Genomic DNA, 17,950 nt, shown 5'->3' with positions numbered 1-17,950 from the left:
CCACGCGCGAAGACGACACCAAGCGAGGGCCTACAACAAAACGAGACGGTGGGAGGGAGGGGTCACCACCGGCTCGTCACCACCACCACGAGTCCCCGGTTGAGCCTCACAGAAACGTGCTCGGCTCTCTGCCCCATGTTGATGCCGCTTGGTCAGCAGCAGTCGGGTTAAGATCGTATGGTAGGAGGTGGGGGCGGGGGGAATCAACCCGGTAAAAACCCCCATCACTGGTTTGCCGCACACATTAGAAATTCTATTTACATATAAAAAAAATACCTTCCCGTCAACTGAGAGACGAGGAAGGGAGCTGCCACACAACGGTGTCACGGTTTGCACGGCGAACCTGCAACGCAGGGGCGGCCGGGGTGAGGTTCCACCTCACCGGCGCAGACGCTTGACACAATGGGGCACATTCTTTTAATGAAATTGGTGCAGTCGCGAGTGTAACGCCACTGGAATCGGTGACCGGTGCCTGACCTTCGGAACCGGTGACCGACTTTGAGAGTCACCGAACAGTCGACCGGTTTTCGTTTAACAACGCTCGCGAGCCGTGTCAGGTACAGTACAGGATCAGTGTCTCGACAGCCGCTGTCTTATTTTGATTTAAAGCTTTCGTGACTGCAGGGATTGATCTTCTTGGTTCTTTCGGTAAAGTCACGTAGAAGGGAAGTAATAAAATAATAAAAATAAAACATAATAAAATTATTCTCACGACGTTTCGGCTTGCGTTGTGGCCGAAACGTCGTGAGAATAATTTTATTATGTTTTATTTTTATTATTTTATTACTTCCCTTCTACGTGACTTTACCGAAAGAACCAAGAAGAAGAAGCCACTGTCTTGTAGCCATCCCGGGCGGCCCGATACACGCACGCAGCCTCGGGCAGCCAGAATCAAGAGAATGTCAACATCACGGACTCTCGGCCGCGACGACGCCACAGCGGGGGTCGACCCCCCCCCCCCCCCCGCTTTGAAAACAAAATGATCAAGCGGAACGCAATCGCCACGCTGGGCGCTGCGACGCCCTCCCAATTATGAGTTACCGGGGCCCTGAACTCAAAAGCGTCGTCACCCTGAGCACGGTACCTCTGTGTGGTTAGTCAGAACTCCGTCCCTGAACTGTTGGAAACAAAACGTGAGGAACAAACCCTCCCTGGCTTACACTTCACCGGCGAGGGCTCCCTTGCATCGACAGATCTCAGCGAGTTCTCTTAATCCGGCTAAATAACGACCAATCGATTCGATAGAATCGAGCTTTCAAATCTGAAATAAATCAACGAAAATAAATCGATTTACTGTGAAACCGTTTAATGTCATCCCCCTCGGTACCCAGAGCGTTAGTAGACAAAATCTGACTCCCAAGTCGGAAGGTGACACAAACGTTAAAATCCTGCTCAGGAGTCAAGTGCTTGGCTTACAATTCATCACCATCAGTCATTGTCAATCGATCATCATAATCATCAACTTTCTGACATCAATACAATTGGTAGCACCACTTTGTGTCAGGTCACCAGTGGTTGTCATGCAGATGTCCTGGGCCCTACCAAGGAACTGTGGAATTTACACCACTGGCTCCACGGCCAAGTATGCCCAGACTTTTGGTAAAAATAAATCTCTGTGATGGGAAATGTCCATCAAAAATATCCCCAACTAACAGCCCATCGGCAATAAATGTGTTTAATCTCAACTTGTCGCTGCCTCCGACTGCTCTCTCTTTCTGCAAGACACTTTTTAAATGTAAAGCTCATTCCTTTAGAACGGCTTGTTGCGTTTAGTTTGTTGTCCTTCCCTCGCACCTCCGATTAGCACGGCTGGCTACGTACGCTGCGAAAGAATTTCAACACACAGGCACATACATCACGTCAACTGGAACGCATTCCCCAAGCTCCCACAGAGCTCATGAGCAGGGCTTCATTCATCAGGGATTATATTTGTCCGGGTCTCTGGTAAACCGGAATAGGAATGCGACCGAGTAGCCACGGTCAGGGGTGATGTGGATGTGGTGCGCTGGGAACGCGAGTTGTTTTCTGCATCGCAGGCCGGCGCAAACCAGCCCTGGTCACACGACTAAACTATGAACTAAACAATTTTTATTATTTTACCAGGTGAGGCCCACTCTGAGCTGTATAGCTCTTCTTTCAGAAGCGACCTGGCGATCACAATCGATAGCTCAAAGTGGTGGATCATCATCGCGTTGAAACTGATAGCAGCAGCCAAATACTCTGAACGCGTGATGTTGTTTCTAAACGTGGAGGGAAAAAACTGAAGGGCCCGGAGAAAAGTCCATGCAACCACGGGGAGAGAGAGACACACAAACTCCAAATATACAGCAGCAGGCATTGGGGCCGGGCTCGAACCCACGACCTCCTGCATACCAGGCGAGGGGGTTAACATCTCCTCGCCACCGTGGTGCTACACGCCCCTCCCACGTAGCCTTTTTCCACTGCCGCATTCGAGCCGAGCCAACACGGCACCCTTCATGGTGAACTTTTCCCACCGGGGTGATTTTTCCGGTGCCGAGCCGTCAGGCCACGGATACGGTGGCTTCACGAGGAGGCATCCGAATCTGAGCTCAACGGGGCGAATCGTTTTCATCGTTACACTCGCGTCTTTCCGCTCGTTCACCGCGCGTGACGTCAAGTTGGTACGTGGTGAGGACGTGCATACGTGCGTACGTGTGTACGTGTGTACGTACATTGGACTTCTTTGGCAACGAACGTAGCATTGCTAATCGGAGGTGCGCGGAAACCGATCGGTGAGTTTACGCACGCAGACTTTCACCATCGGTCTGTCCGCCTGTCTGTTGACTCCTTGTCTCTTTGCTGCTGCTGCTATCATCGTCACTACAATCGATCTCTCCCCAGTCTCTCTGTTACAGCGACCTACGTCACCACGGCCACTTTCCCATCGTCGCTCCGTCTCCTCCCCCTCTCTCGGCTACCGCTACCACCAACGCCGCAGCCGCCGTCTCGAGCAGGCGGCACCCCCATCACCGTCCTCCGACACGCCGTCCCATCGCTTCACGCCCTCCCCTTCCCCTCCCCTCCCCCACCAGCCCAGATGTCCGTCAGAGGTCGTGCGTAGTCGCCGAGTCCGCCGTGCCGGGCGAGCGGTCGAGCCAGAGCAGCAGCAGCAGCGACAGCAGCAGCAGCAGCACGAGCAGCTTCTGCAGCCACAACACGCGCTGCGTCTGCTGATTCAGCTCCCGAACTGACAGCCGCAGCTGCTGCATCGACCCCATCACAGAGGCCATCTGCGGAGGTCGGGGGGGGGGGGAACATGCGAGTGGAACATATGAGCGGAACACGTGAGCGGAACATGCGAGTGGAACACGTGAGCGGAACATGTGAGCGGAGTACGTCAGCGGAACATGTGAGTGGAACATGCGAGCGGAACATGTGAGCGGAACATGTGAGCGGCACAGCTGTGTTTCACAATCACTCTTCCATCGCTACCACACCCGGACTTCACTCGTCGATTCCTCCGCCCGTGTTGAGGACTCGGTTCTGCCAGACACGGATTGTGTCTGGCAGATCCACCACTCTGTGTTCAACCACCAGCAGCACCAGCACCAGCAGCACCACACTGCAGGTGACAACAGCGCACTCACCCCCCCCCCCCCCCCCATTCAGCCACTCACTCGCCACTTCTGCATTGTCCCCCCCCACGGCTCCATTCTACAATTCCCTCATCCCACCGTCTCTCTCCCCCAAGCTCTTACAACAATAACAAGAATATCAATATCAATAACCCGGCTAAATTCACAAAACACATCAACTCCCATCCTCCAAGACCTCCACCACCGGCGCTGGTTGTTACCGCCCGCTTGGCGTTTAGGCAGCGTCAGGCCTGTGCCCGTTAATCGTGAATTAAATAAATCCTGCCGAGGTGCTGGGTTCAAGCCCTGCTCGTCTCCCAGCCACCCACCCACAGACACACACGTGGCAACCCGGTGCAGCGGTTGTGCAACGAGCCTGATTCTACTGATGAGACCCACGAAGGTCGAAGCCGGTCCGGATATTGGCTTGCTAAAAAAAAATTTCCGCTCGACGGCATTGACCTGGAAAGCCTGCAGGGCGACGGAGCGAGCGTCGATTTGATCGCTACGTGGAGACACAGAGAGCTGATTACAATCACCTGTACCTGTGCCATGAGCTCATCCCTGTCCTCTCCCAATCCTCCTCCTCCTCCATCTCCTGCTCCTCCTGCTCCTCCTGCGCCCGGGCTGTCCCTGTGCCTCCCCCGGCTCAAGCCTCCGTTACGGGCCTCGGCAACTACTCGGCATCGCAGCCTGCGGAGAGGGGAGGCGAGGGGCGCGCCGGTGAGAGATCGCTGGCCGAACTGGGACCTCCACGACACAATCATCCGGCGGTCCGCCAGCCTCTCGGCGCAACGTCCCAGAAAAAAACCTCCGTTGTTTCTGGCGCACGCCATCACCGACCGCCCTGCTCCCCCCCCCCCCGCCGCTAACCAGCGCGGTGAAGTATGGTCAAACAGCCCCGACCATCAAAATGTCATGGCGAGGCGTTCCCTTGTGCACACCGCTCACATTCACTCTGACGAGGCAGATAAATGCGCGCACAGCAGCAGCCCTGTCACTGCTGGCACAGGCGGCCTCCATCCACAAATGGGGTACTAGATGGGGTGCTTGGTCTAATTTTCCACGCTAGCCTGACATCATGCAGCACCCACACTTTACCCAACCACCGCGGCTACGCGTAAACTGACGATCGTGGACTGCGGTGAGCCCATCGTAGAAGTTTATTTTGGGTTAGATTGCGTCAATATAAATGTGCCGTTAAACCCGCCACCACCCGACACGGCCAATCAGTGAGGTTGTGTCACGTAAACGGAACGTGCCGATTCTTTACTAGTTTAGAACGCACACCGGTTGTGTGTTGGAGAGTGAACCCACGACATTTACAATTCGAGTGGCCGTGACGTTTCGCCGGGAAGTACAACAACAACAACAACAACCAGCCTCATCAGGCAGTAACCAGATACGTGGAGAAATCCTCCTCCTGTTTCGGTCTTAAATGGACGGGGGATAAATGTGATGTCATCACTTGTAAGCCAATCAGGAGCGAGGGACCAGGGGGCGGGTTTAATGTGTTCATATAAATTACAAGGGATATCTGTTACCCGTTCGGCTGGTGGCGGTGTTGTATGACACATTTATGTTGATGTGCCCTAACCCAAAAAACAAAACCTCTATCATAGATAATATTGGTCGGGAAAGCCGACTGCTACTCCTACGTGTTAAACTGCGGTGAATCCCATTCACTCCGCTGCGAGGACAGAGATGGGCAGTGGGGGGGGATTGTGATTGTGAACGTGCCCCATAGTTCCAGCTGCCACGCACGGAGGTGGAACCCAATCCGGCGACATCCGCGTTTGCAAGTCCGGTTTCGCCACGGACCGTGACACCACCGCAGCTGCATCCCCTGAACCCAGTGGCCTGTGTTCGACTCCAGGCCAGGGCTGACGTCAGTGGCGAGCTAAATATGAACCGGCGTGGAACGCGTCCGTTCGAAGAGCTAATTGGCCAACGCACACGCAAGATACAAAGGTCCCCCGTAAAGCCTTGACAGACTGTCGGGGCAAATGCTTTTGGTGAGCTGCACCTTCTCTGATGAGCACGGTTGGCTATGTAGGGTGCAAGTTCAACATACATACATGAAGGCCACACACACACATCGCATACGCACACCACACACACACACCACACACGCACACCACACACGCACACCACACACCACATACGCAAACCACATACGCACACCACACACCACACACTACACACGCACACCACACAAACCACACACTACACACGCACACCACACAAACCACACACTACACACGCACACCACACAAACCACACACTACACACGCACACACTACACACGCACACACTACACACGCACACCACACACTACACACGCACACCACACAAACCACACACTACACACGCACACCACACACTACACACGCACACACTACACACGCACACCACACACTACACACGCACACCACACACTACACACGCACACCACACACTACACACGCACACCACACACTACACACCACACACTACACACTACACACGCACACCACACACTACACACGCACACCACACACTACACACGCACACCACACACTACACACGCACACACCACACCACACACGCACACCACACACACCACACACACCACATACACACACCACACACGCACACTACCTGTGCTCCACGAGGCTCTGCCTTGGCACGTTCTTCCAGAATGCGGAGAGGTCGAAAGGCACCGCTCCCACCACCTCCTCCTTCACCTCTGCCGCGATCACCTGGAACTTGTCCATCTGCGACGCCTCGTAGCCTAGGCCCACACACGGAACATCGCGAACAAAAGAAGAGGAAGACATTTATTCCATACCGGAGGAATCCAATGAGCTATAAAGATCTTTTTCACAGATGTCCAGTAGGGGGCACGGGGTAAGAATGTTACAACAACAGAGAATAAAAAAGACGATAGGAGTGCAAAGTATAGCCAAGATAAACAAGGCACTTAAAATATACAAATAAAACTAAACTATTTTTTATCTAACCCGGGAAAGCCCACCCAAGTATTAACTTATATTTCAGAAGCGACCTGGCCACAATTGATAGCTCAAAGTGGTTTATCACGTGGAAATTTATAGCAGCCAAATAATCAAAATAACGAGTTTGCCTTCACTCGTAACTGCGTGGCGTTCTGACCCTCCGCTATCGCTCACGCTGCCGCCATGGTGGACTATCCCGTCGACTCAAACTCGTAGATTCCTCCACTCGTGTTGAGGACTCACCCTAGCAGACACAGTCACGTCTCATCCGCCACCACCACCACACCGCAGGCCACAACCACTCACTCGCTCGCTCATTCGCACACTTGCCCACACAAAGACAAAGATCCCCGTATAGCCTTTAACAGACTATTGGGGCAAGTGCTGTTTGTGTGCAGCACCGATGAAGGCTGGCAGGGCACACGAGGGGGTGGGTGGCCAGCACCACGCCCAGGCCGCGCGTTTCCCTCGTGGTGATGTTTACACATCGCACCAGGTACTCATTTAAAGGCCGAGTCGACCTAGGCGAGGCACAGGACTGGTTTAAATATTCGGCACTTTTACTGATCTTGCGTGGGAATCGAACTCAGCTCACCGGGTTCGTAGCGCAGCGTGCTAACCGCTGCACCACAGCTCACCCGCACCCACACACTCGTACACCTTCTTACTCGCACACGCTCGCACTCAATCACACTCTCACAACAACACCCGACATTCGCCTCTAAGGGATGGTGACGTCACCACAGCGCCCGTGCCAGGCCAAGAGCACTTTGAGGCCACGTGAAGCGTCGAAGGCTCGCTGGCAGGAGGTCACGGGACAGACCCAGCAGGTGCCACAGGTAGACTGACTGAGACGACTGGGAGATGCACCACCTGTTGCACCCCCAACTGTGCCAAATCACGTGACACTCTGACACGCACTCTGCAGGACAGGGCGGGAGAAGACACAAGCTCCACGCGCAGAGAGGCGCCAGAGTCGGGAATCAAAGCCGGGCCTCTGTTGCTGCAAAGCGTGGAGTCAAATGGGGAGCGGAGGGGAGCAGGCGGCACGGAGAGCTGGGGTGGCAGCGCCCGCCCGCTTGCTCACTCACTGCTGAGCAGGGCTATTTGGACGTCGCAGGAGGCGCCCGGCTCCAGGTTGCCGTTGCTCGGCCTCACGCGGTATTTCTCCGGTGCCGTGGTCTTCACCTGCGCGGAGGGGAAGGGACATTAATTCGCTCCTTCGTTCGTTCGTTTGTTCATTCGCACGCCACCGTGTGTTCAGTCTTCTGCCCATCGCATGCTTGCTCATTCATTCACTCGCTCAATCATTTTGACCGTGGTTCATTAACTCGCACACCTTTTCATTCTTTAACTATCTTATTCATTAATTCACTTGCCGATTCATTGATTCGTTCTCTCTACAATTAATTCACTCAGTCACTCCATTGCCTTGTCTACTCATTCACTGAATCACTTGCTCGTTCGTTTTGCAAGGCTTTCGCGACCAAGATCACCCATGTCGCTTCCTCACTTGGCAGGACAACCACGCATTTGCTCATTTATTCATTCGTCTGCTCATTCGTTCCTTCCTCGGTTCCCCCCTCCCACCTTGAACGCGACCGGCGCCTGCGTGGCGTTGGTGAGCACCATGAGACACTTCGTGTCACCGCCGCTCTCGCGGGAACCAAACTGCAGCTCCTCCGCCGGGCTGGGGTCACGGGGAGACACGGGGAAACACGGGGGTCACGGTAAGTCACGGGGAGACACGGGGGAGACACAGGGGGTCATGGGAAGACACGGGGAGACACGGGGGTCACGGAGAGACACGGGGAGACACAGGGAGACACGGGGGTCACGGGGAGACACGGGGAGACACGGGGGGTCATGGGAAGACACGGGGAGACACGGGGGTCACGGAGAGACACGGGGAGTCACGGGGAGACACAGGGGGTCACGGGGAGTCACGGAGAGTCACGGGGAGACACGGGGGTCAAATGGGTCACGGGGAGTCACGGGGAGACACGGGGAAAGGGAGGAGTTAAAGAGACACGAGGAGGTGGAGACACAGACGTTAGAGACATACAGATACGTGAGGAGATAAAGACAGGGAGACATGGGGCCAACACAGAGACATGGAGACAAGGTGACAGTGGGACATGCAAGAGACAACGCGAAGACAATGTGGAGACAACGTGGAGACGCACAGGGGACCACTCGGGCGCCGTGGGTACCTGATGTTGAGCAGAGGCCCCCGAAATATCGACACGGGCCGCTTGAGCTTCCTGGCCCGGCCCTCTCCCGCCAGAGCCTCGCTCGGCTCCGCTGAGAGCGACCTCGCATCCACGTCATCCGCAAACGACACCTGAGTGGAGGCAGTACAGCAAGTAGGTTCCGTAGTGTAATGGTTATCACGTTCGCCTCGCACGCAAAAGATTCCCCGGTTCGGAACCGGGCGGAAACACTTTATTTTAGGTGCCACGGTGGCGAGATGTTGACTCCCTCGCCTGGTCTACAGGAGGTACGTGGGTTACACCATCATCATCATCACGGCGGCTAGGAGATGTTAACTACCTCACCTGGTATACAGGAGGTACGTGGGTTACACCATCATCATCATCACGGTGGCTAGGAGATGTTAACTACCTCACCTGGTATACAGGAGGTACGTGGGTTCGATCCCGACTCTGATCCCTGAATATTTGGGGTCTGCGTGTCTCTCTCCATGTGGTCGCGTCGAATTTTCTCCGGGTTCTCCGGTTTTTCCTTCCATATTTAAATCAACACCACAGCGTTTAGAGTATTCAGCTGCTGCTATACATTTCCACAATGATGATGATGAGTCGCTTCGTTGAGCTTTCATTTGTGGCAGCCACCTCGCTTCTGAAAAAACACAGCTCCATAGCTCAGTGGCGCCTTCACCTGGTAAGAATATATTTTTATATATTTTTAATATTTTTTATTTACAATCTCCGAGTCGGTGGTGTAAATAACAACATTGAGATGCCGGGGGGGGGCAAGTCAACCCGTCACGAGAACCCGATCGTTCGTCCGACCCCGTGCCGTTAGGAACCTGGCGGTGCGCCGGCGCGTCGGCCTGAGTGAGGGGGGCGGCCTCAGTGAGGGGGGCGGCCTGAGTGAGCGGGGCGATGGTCCACGCCTCCTCCGCCTCCTTGGCGTCGCCCGGCTCCTCGTCCTCCGGAGACGGAACCGGACACTCAAAGTGGTCGTCCTCCGGCAGGGGCGGGTAGCTGTAGCGGAACTTGTCCTGCGCACGTGTGGGGGGCGGTGAGGGTGGGGGGCGCACGCATGCAGACGTTTACGCGATTATATAATGACTAAACGGTTTCTATTTTACGATTAAACTATTTTATTGTTTACCAGGTAAGCCCCACTGGGCTGTGTAGCTCCTGGTCCTACAAACGATACCACCTCAACAAAGCGGCTCATCACGTGAGAATTCATAGCAACAGTCAAATGCTCTGAACGCGTGGTGATGTTGATTCTAAACGTGGAGGGGGAAAACCGGAGGTCCCGGTGAAAAATCCACGCAACCACAGGGAGAGAGAGAGAGACACCACAAACTACAACAACTATACAGCAGGCATCAGGCTCTGGATCGAACCCATGACCTTCTGTATACCAGGCGAGGGAGTTAACATCTCCTCGCCACTGCGGCGATTAGAGAGTTGTCCGCCATCGGCGACTGCCTAGAATGCAAAGTTTCCTCGCACCTGTAACCCAGCTTACTTAGACGCATGTCAAGGGGAGCTTCATAGCTCATCGGATTCCTCCAATTTTATCTTCTTCGATTCACGTGTGTTTATGGTCACAGTTAAGACTCAAACAAAGAGCTTAATTGCACCTGACGCGTTGTTTTTTTCCGGTGCCAACTGGCTCTCAACGTCATGTTCGCACCGTTTTATTTAAAGTAAAGTTTCTCAAGTGCCCTTCGTTTACGACCGTTAAAAAAATCACCTCGTTTCAAAATCTGAATCTTTTTTTAGAATGTGAGGAGGAATCCGATGAGCTATGAAGAGATTGTGTCACTACCAACGATACTCACCTGACGTGGTGGACACCACGTGACACGCATAAGCAGGAAGTAAAAACAAAGCCCCTCTGACTGGTACTTAACGGGGCCTGACAGGGGATTGGTTAGAGGCAGGAAAATCGAAGGGATTGCAGGAGAAATACTAAAATGTAAAGAGCGGGAAACGGAGGATGAGTGATAGGAAGGACAGTTGGGATCTGTCAGAGAAAGTGGAAGGTGGTTGGCTGGAGAGAAGTGGAAGGTGATTGGCTGGAGAGAAGGTGGAAAGCGATTGGCTGGAAGAAGGTGAAAGGTGATTGGCTGGAGAGAAGGTGAAAGGTCAAGGAACTTTCGGTGAAGGGCCTTGAGGGATGTACAAGATTCCCTTCACTCCAAGACGCTTGGAGAGAAGGGAATCCTTGAAGAGCTGCGTGTGTGCCTCATGCAGGACGAACTAAAGACTTCTGTTGTTGAAGACGACCGTGCCAGGTGTCACGACACACAGATGTCCAGTTAGGACATCGTTTGTTGGTTGTGCAATATTCCTGCTGTACTCCTCCTCTGCGGCGTTCACGTTTGTTGTCTTTGTTGTTGTCGCTGCCACCGCTGCCTGAACCTGGCAGGAACCCCTCCCGAGTCCTCGAGACTCCACGGGGAGCGAGGCCGTCGCAGGTAAAGCGAGTGAGCACGCACGGGGGGGGGGGGGGGGGGCAAATGAAGAAGGGCGGGGGGGGGCTCACCAGGCCGCCCATGTGCGGGGGCAGGCAGTCGGCGCCGATGTGCTGCTGTACGTCTCCGCGCGACACAAACTTCAGGATCTGTATGGCCTCCGGGCCCAGCCAGCCCTTGATGATCTTCCACGCCGCTGAACACAGAGAAAGGCCCCCCTAAAGTTTAAACAGGCGGCTGGGGGCAAGTGCTGTCAGCCAGCGCACACACAAACGTATGCGTACACACGTACAAACACACCAATACAACAGCCACCATTCGCCACTAAGTGGCGGTGATGTCGCCACGGCACCTGTTCCAGGTCAGATGCACATTCAAGGCCACGTGAATACAAAGATAAAGATCCCCCGTATAGTCTTAACAGACTGCTGGGCAAGTGCTGTTAGCAAGCACCACTGAACGCCGGCATGTTACACGAGGGGGTCGTTGACCAACACAACGCCCGACCGCCTTTGTCTCCCCAGTGGCGATGTTTTTTTACACACCGCACCAGGTACTCATTTGAGGCTGAATTTATCTAGCGGAGGCCCAGGACCGGTTCAGATCATTGTTACTGGTGTTGGCCATGAGCGGGAATCGAACTCGGGTCGCCGGGTTCTGTAGCGCGGAGACAGACACACACACCTACACACCAGAAAGGCAATGAGCCCTCTCACATAAGGAGCCCATCACTGTGACGCACACAGTGCGTTGGGTGCGATGGGGTGCGGGGCAGCCTCACTCACCGTTCATGATCCAGGGCATCTCAAACACGATGATTTTGGCTGCGAGGAAATAAACAACAAACATACATCACCGTCGGCGTTCATCATCGTAATTGTTCGCCCAGCGGCGTTCCACCGCGGAGGTGGAGCGATGAAACCGGCTCGCGCGCAGGGCGCCACGTTGGCTAAGGGATATTAACTACCTCCCCTTGTATACAGGAGGTCGTCGGTTCGACCCCGACCCCGACCCCGCCTGCTGTATGTTTGGAGTTTGCGTGTCTCTCTCCCCGTGGTCGCGTGGATTTTTATCCGGGTCCTCTGGTTTTTCCCTCCACGTTTAGAATCAACAGTCACGCATTCACAGTATTTGGCTGTTGCTGTAAATCTCCACACAATAACAATCCACTTGTTGAGCAATCATTTGTGGCCAGGCCGCTTCTGAAAAAGAGCTAAATAGCTCAGTGGGCCTTACCTGGTAAAATATTTGTTTAGTTTAGGAGCATCGCATTGTGGAACCGTGAGAGCTGACAATGGCTTGCAAAGGACTTCATCCAGCAGTGCATAGGTAATTATTGCTGTGCTTGTTTTGCCCAGGTGGGACGCTGTTGCTGCTGTGTGCGAACCGAAACGAGTAATTTTTGCGGTTCAAATTTGATCAACATTTGGTAAAAAATTTGGACCGTGAGGCTGGCACGCAAACAGCGGCCTACTCTTCGCGAACGACGTCGCGCGGATCTCTGATGAAGCAGACAGCACGTAGAACTGCCGCGGACGATTCACACCGCCGCGGTTTTACCGGGGGGTGGCTTGCCAGATTTGAACCCTGGTGAACCTCTATGACAGTGTTTCTTATAACCTTTACTGCAGCCATGCACCCCTTTGGCTCACAATCGTGTAAAAAATAAACACATAGGTTTGATGAAACAAAGTGGTTGTACTTACGTGCCCATGCTTAATTGTGTTTTCGATTATTTACCTTCTAAAAAAATCTGGCCATGTCTCGCAACCCCTAGAAAGGGAACCTCGCACCCCCAGGGGGTGCGTGAACACCAGGTTAAGAAGAACCACTGATCTAGGGCATAGCGGCCTACGCCGCCCACCCACTCGCCCGCCCACTCGCCCGCTTGCCCCCACGCCCGCCTCTGGGCCGCGTCATGGCCCGGGGCCCTAACCGGGATTTGCCAAACTCCGGGGACTCACCCAGCAGTCCAGGGTAGTAGATCTTGAAGGAGTTGATCACAAATCGAATGAAGTCCAAGTCCTAGGTGGGGAGAAGGCAAATGGGGCAGTTTCCACCAATTAAGACAAACTTACATTCGGTGAATGTGTGGGCGGGTTGAGTGGCTGGCGGGTTGAGTGGCTGGGCGGGCGAGTGGACAAGTGAGTGAGTGAGTGAGTGGGTGAGCGGGTGAATGTTTGCGTGGGTGAGTGGATGCGTGAGTGAGTAGATGAGTGGGTGGATGAGTGTGCACATAGCCTGGCATAAGCGCCGTGGTGATGTCACCACCACTGGCGGTTGTTGTTGTTGAATATTTGAGTGGGTGAGGAGATAAGCAAGTGGGAAAGTGAATAACCAAGAACAAGCGAGTGAGTGAGTGAGTGGATGGATGAGTGCGCGAGTGGGGACAGCGGACAAGTGAGTCGGCGGTTGAGAGCGCGAGATGTTGAATGATTCGGCGGGGGGCGACTGGTTATGCGAGTGGGTGGCCGAGTGTGTGAGTCGACATGGCGATTGTACGAGCGAGTGGGTGGTTGAGCGAGCGGGTGGTTGAGCGAGTGGGTGGTTGAGCGAGCGAGTGGGTGGTTGAGCGAGCGAGCGAGTGGGTGGTTGAGCGGGCGGGCGGCTCACCACATTCGAAAGCCCCGTCTCAGCCATGTCGAACATGACGGTGATCTTCTTGTTGGGGTCGCGCTGGGTGTGCCGCTCCACCCAGAAGGCGACGAGGCGCCGCTTGTCGAGGTGCGACTTCACGCCCATGCGCACGTGCAGCCACACTGAGCGTGGAGCACACGGGCGGGGAGGGACACGGGGCCACACAACCATGAGAACGGGGGAGGGGGGAAAAGGTGGGGTGGTTGAGTAGCTACGCGAATGGGAGGGCGGTTGAGTGGGTGATTGGGTGAGTGACCGAGTCATTGAATGGTTGAGTGGACGAGTGGAAAAGAGGTTGAATCGTTGAGTGGGTGAGTGGTTGAGTGAGTGGGAGAGAGGTTGAATGGTTGAGTGGGTGAGTAAGGGAATAGAAAATTGGTTAAATGATTGAGTGGGTGAGTGTGTAAGTGGGAGAGTGGGAGAATGAGTGGTTAAATGTGTGAGTGAGTAGATAAGTGATTGGTTGAGCGAGTGGTTGAATGTGTGAGTGGGTGAGCGGGTGAGTGGTTGGGCGGAATACGCGTCACTCTCATGCCTTCGGAACTCAAAAGCTGCAGTGTGGCAGCAGAAGATCGAACGTGCGAGCGTGCGTGCGCAAGCGTGACGCACGTATCCTATTTGAGTCCCTGTCCAGGCCGTGCAGGTAGATGGCGCCGTGCTCCAGCAGCGCCGCGTCGAAGCTCAGCTCCGTGATGTCTGCATGCGGCACACGGACAGGGGTCACCGGCAGGGGTCACCGGCAAAGGGTCACAGACAAGGCCAATCAATGCCACGGTTAGGGTTTATCGACGGGCTAAAATTATAGGAATCATTCATGAGACCAGCAGCCACTGTGGTTAATCCTGCAGGCGTAACCGTCACAGGTGGCGTCGGCACACGGTGGCCAAATCGTTTTGAAAGACGTCACGGGACTCGTTAACGTCTGCCGCGAAGCGGACGACTTGTTAACGTTTGCCGCAAAGTGGACGGCTCGTAGTATTTTACGGTGTAATATGCGCGCCCGCGCCATTAACCAGCGGCGGCCTTCCGGAAGCGAATCACGAACATCTGCCGCCGGGTCCACGTCGCTCCCCGGAGGTTGCCGGGGGCTTCGGTTCGCCCGCCCGCCCGCTCGCTCCTCTCACCGTTGATCTCAAACTCGCGGCGCCAGACCAAGGCGTCGTCCAGGGCGTGGGCCGCCGCGTCCAACGAGCCATTCCTCGAGCGCAGCACTCGGCGTAGGAGAGCGTCGTTGGTCCGCACGAACTCGAGGTCACGAGGGTCGTACCGGGGGCCGCCCCCTTCCGCCGGTTCTGGGAAATCATCATCGACGACGACGTTTTGCATGGGACAAGTAATCAGACTAAACAATTTTTTTACGTTACCAGGTCAAGGCCAACTGAGCTATGTAGATGTTTTTTCAGCAGCGACCTGCCCAACATAAATGATAGCTCAACCAAGTGGCTTTTCATCATGTGGAAATTTCTATCAGCCAAATACTCTAAATGCGTGATGATGATTCTAAATATGGAGGGAAAAACCGGAGGACCTGGAGAAAAATGCATGCAACCACAGGGGAGAGAGACACGCAAACTCCAAATGTACAGCAGGCGTCAGGGTCGGAATCGAATCCATGATCTCCTATATACGGGGCCATCCATTGAATACGCACGCAAAAATCTGTCAAAACTTGACTCCTCCCCCCCTCCCTGTACGCACGCAGACTTTTACCCCCCCCCCCCCACCTGCGTGCGTACATACGCTTGACGCCCCCCCCCCCCCCCCCGAATCCTATAGAACGGCCGATATATATTTAATCCACGCAGAAACTATCAAAGATTAATCATACTAACGTGTTCAAGCAAACAGATAGTCCACCGCCGGACTATCTAACTCATTTGGACGTCAATGTAGACACATTATTATCGAGGCTTCACCCCCCCCCCCCCCGTTTCTTACGCGTACATTGTCAGTGAACCCCCCATACGCAAGCGAACGCATTTGGATTAACCCCCCCTCCCCCCTCCACGCGTACGGACTGAATGGATGGCCCCTACCCGGCCAGGTAGCTAACATCTCGCCACCGTGGTGGCCTCACGGCGATGATGATGATGACACGCGCTGCAAGGCAAGTAGCCGCAATGAGACGCAGTGGATTGCTGGGCGAGGCCACGTGGTAATATCCTGCCCAAATCTGTGTTGTTAAGAACCCTCCAACACCCCAACGCCGCCAAAACTAATTCAACTGTCACTCACCCACACTCACCATGTCACTCACCCACACTCACCACGTCAATCACCACGTCACTCACCATAGCACTCACCATGTCACTCACCATGTCACTCACCACGTCACTCACCACGTCACTCACCACGTCACTCACCACGTCACTCACCATGTCACTCACCATAGCACTCACCATGTCACTCACCATGTCACTCCCCATGTCACTCACCCACACCCACCGTGGGTGAGCTAGACATCAATTATCACCCACTCACATCCACACTCACCGTGGGTGAGCTAGAGAACAACAATTCTCACTCACGATGGGCGACAGTGAAGACTAATAAACGGTGTGGCGGCCGAGGGATGGAACGCGTCATCTAGCAGTGGATCGACCGTGGCTAATGATGATGATGTCTAAATGATTTAAAGGGCCAACCCCACCATGTGGAGAGCTGTTACAATATCCGAGTGCGCTGTGTTGACACGGCTCGGCGCCTCTGGAGGACTCGATCCCACTTCCTCCTCCTCCTCCACGGCCTGGCGAGGCGTCTAGATTCGAATCGAGGATATATTCTCGTCCGTCCAGTGTATACTGTCCCTCTCGTACTGTATGATGAACTTCATTCGCGCCGTACATAGCCAACCGTGCTGATCGGATAATTGATTTTTGTCCCGCGTGTACGGTCCGACTCGTGTGTACTGTCGATCCCGTGTGTACTCTCCGTGCCGATTATGAGCATGGTGTGCGCACAGTACTCACACACACTCACTCGCACACACACTGACACACACACACGCACACACACACGCACTCACCCACTCACCCACGCACTCACCCACTCACCCACACACCCACTCACTCACCCACACACCCACTCACTCACCCACTCACCCACGCACTCGCCCACACACCCACTCACTCGCCCACACACTCTCACTCACCCACCCACACACACACACACTCGCACACACACCCACTCACTCGCCCACACACCCACTCACTCGCCCACACACCCACTCACTCGCCCACACACCCACTCACTCACCCACACACACACACACTCGCACACACACTGACACACATACACGCACTCACCCACACACTCACTCACCCACACACTCACACACACTGACACACTCACCCACCCACACACTCACTGACCCACACGCGTGAACACCTCCCACACACTCACTCACTCACCCACTCACTCGCCCACACACCCACTCACTCACCCACACACTCTCACTCACCCACCCACACACTCGCACTCACACGCGTGAACACCTCCCACTCACCCACACACTCCACACACTCACACACACACCCGGAGAAAAATCCACGCGACCATGAGGAGAGAGACGCGCACACAAACTCCAACTACACAGCGGCAGGCGGCAGGGTCGGGATCGAACCCACGACCTCCTGCACACCAGGCGAGGTAGTCAACATCTCGCCCGCCCACACCGCGAGAGGGCCCCCACAGCACACAGCCCACGTACTGGATCCGTAGTCGTCGATGAACCTCTGCCTCAGCTGACTCACGGCCGGGTCCTCGTCCGGGCAGAGGGCGAAGGCGGCGAGCGAGAGGCGGGAGGCGCCGGGAGACGACGCCGACGACGCCGACGGCGGCAGCGAGGAGGAGTCGGGAGAGGAGTCGGAGGCCTCGCCCTCGCCATCCGCGGCCATGGTGAGGCGAGTGATCAGCTGTTCCGCGTCGCGTCACGCGCGTCACGTGGCCGCCAGGACCTCCCCCCACTCACTCCCCTTGTCCCCCCCCCACTCACCCCCCTTGCCCCCCCCCACTCACCCCAACCCCCTCCCCCCACTCAC

The 17,950-nt window shown here is 55.0% G+C and overlaps 1 protein-coding gene across 2 annotated transcripts; it reads right to left on the bottom strand.

Moving 5' to 3' along the window:
* Window positions 1-769: 769 nt before the first annotated feature.
* MOSPD2 (motile sperm domain containing 2) lies at window positions 770-17,856 on the bottom strand. 2 transcript variants are annotated; one of them, XM_061575745.1, is made up of 14 exons: window positions 17,620-17,856; window positions 15,035-15,202; window positions 14,520-14,606; window positions 13,887-14,032; window positions 13,238-13,298; window positions 12,059-12,097; window positions 11,345-11,469; window positions 9,645-9,839; window positions 8,806-8,936; window positions 8,183-8,282; window positions 7,684-7,780; window positions 6,237-6,369; window positions 4,142-4,289; window positions 770-3,251 (listed from the first exon to the last, which is right to left on the bottom strand). In XM_061575745.1, exons 1-14 carry the CDS (start codon window positions 17,804-17,806, stop codon window positions 3,066-3,068), a joined length of 1,803 nt encoding a protein of 600 aa, XP_061431729.1. In that variant the 5' UTR covers window positions 17,807-17,856; the 3' UTR covers window positions 770-3,065. The 2 variants fall into 2 exon arrangements, with proteins under 2 accessions (XP_061431729.1, XP_061431730.1); XM_061575746.1 differs by lacking the exon at window positions 4,142-4,289 and having other exon boundaries at window positions 3,064-3,251.
* Between the last annotated feature and the right edge of the window lie 94 nt (window positions 17,857-17,950).

Source organism: Lethenteron reissneri, chromosome 59, assembly GCF_015708825.2.
Source record: "Lethenteron reissneri isolate LAM-NWPU_2019-01 chromosome 59, ASM1570882v1, whole genome shotgun sequence".
Lineage (NCBI taxonomy): Eukaryota > Metazoa > Chordata > Hyperoartia > Petromyzontiformes > Petromyzontidae > Lethenteron > Lethenteron reissneri.
This window is presented reverse-complemented; position numbering and strand designations above follow the sequence as displayed.

Bases quoted from the DNA above. Each gene is read 5' to 3' on its own strand.
- MOSPD2 (XM_061575745.1), bottom strand. From the start codon at position 17,806: ATGGCCGCGGATGGCGAGGGCGAGGCCTCCGACTCCTCTCCCGACTCC. The intron at 14,033-14,519 runs GTGCGTCACGCT...CTCCACGCTCAG, and splicing joins CAGGGACTCAAATAGGATAC to TGTGGCTGCACGTGCGCATG. The intron at 12,098-13,237 runs GTGAGTCCCCGG...ATTTCCTCGCAG, and splicing joins CTACTACCCTGGACTGCTGG to CCAAAATCATCGTGTTTGAG.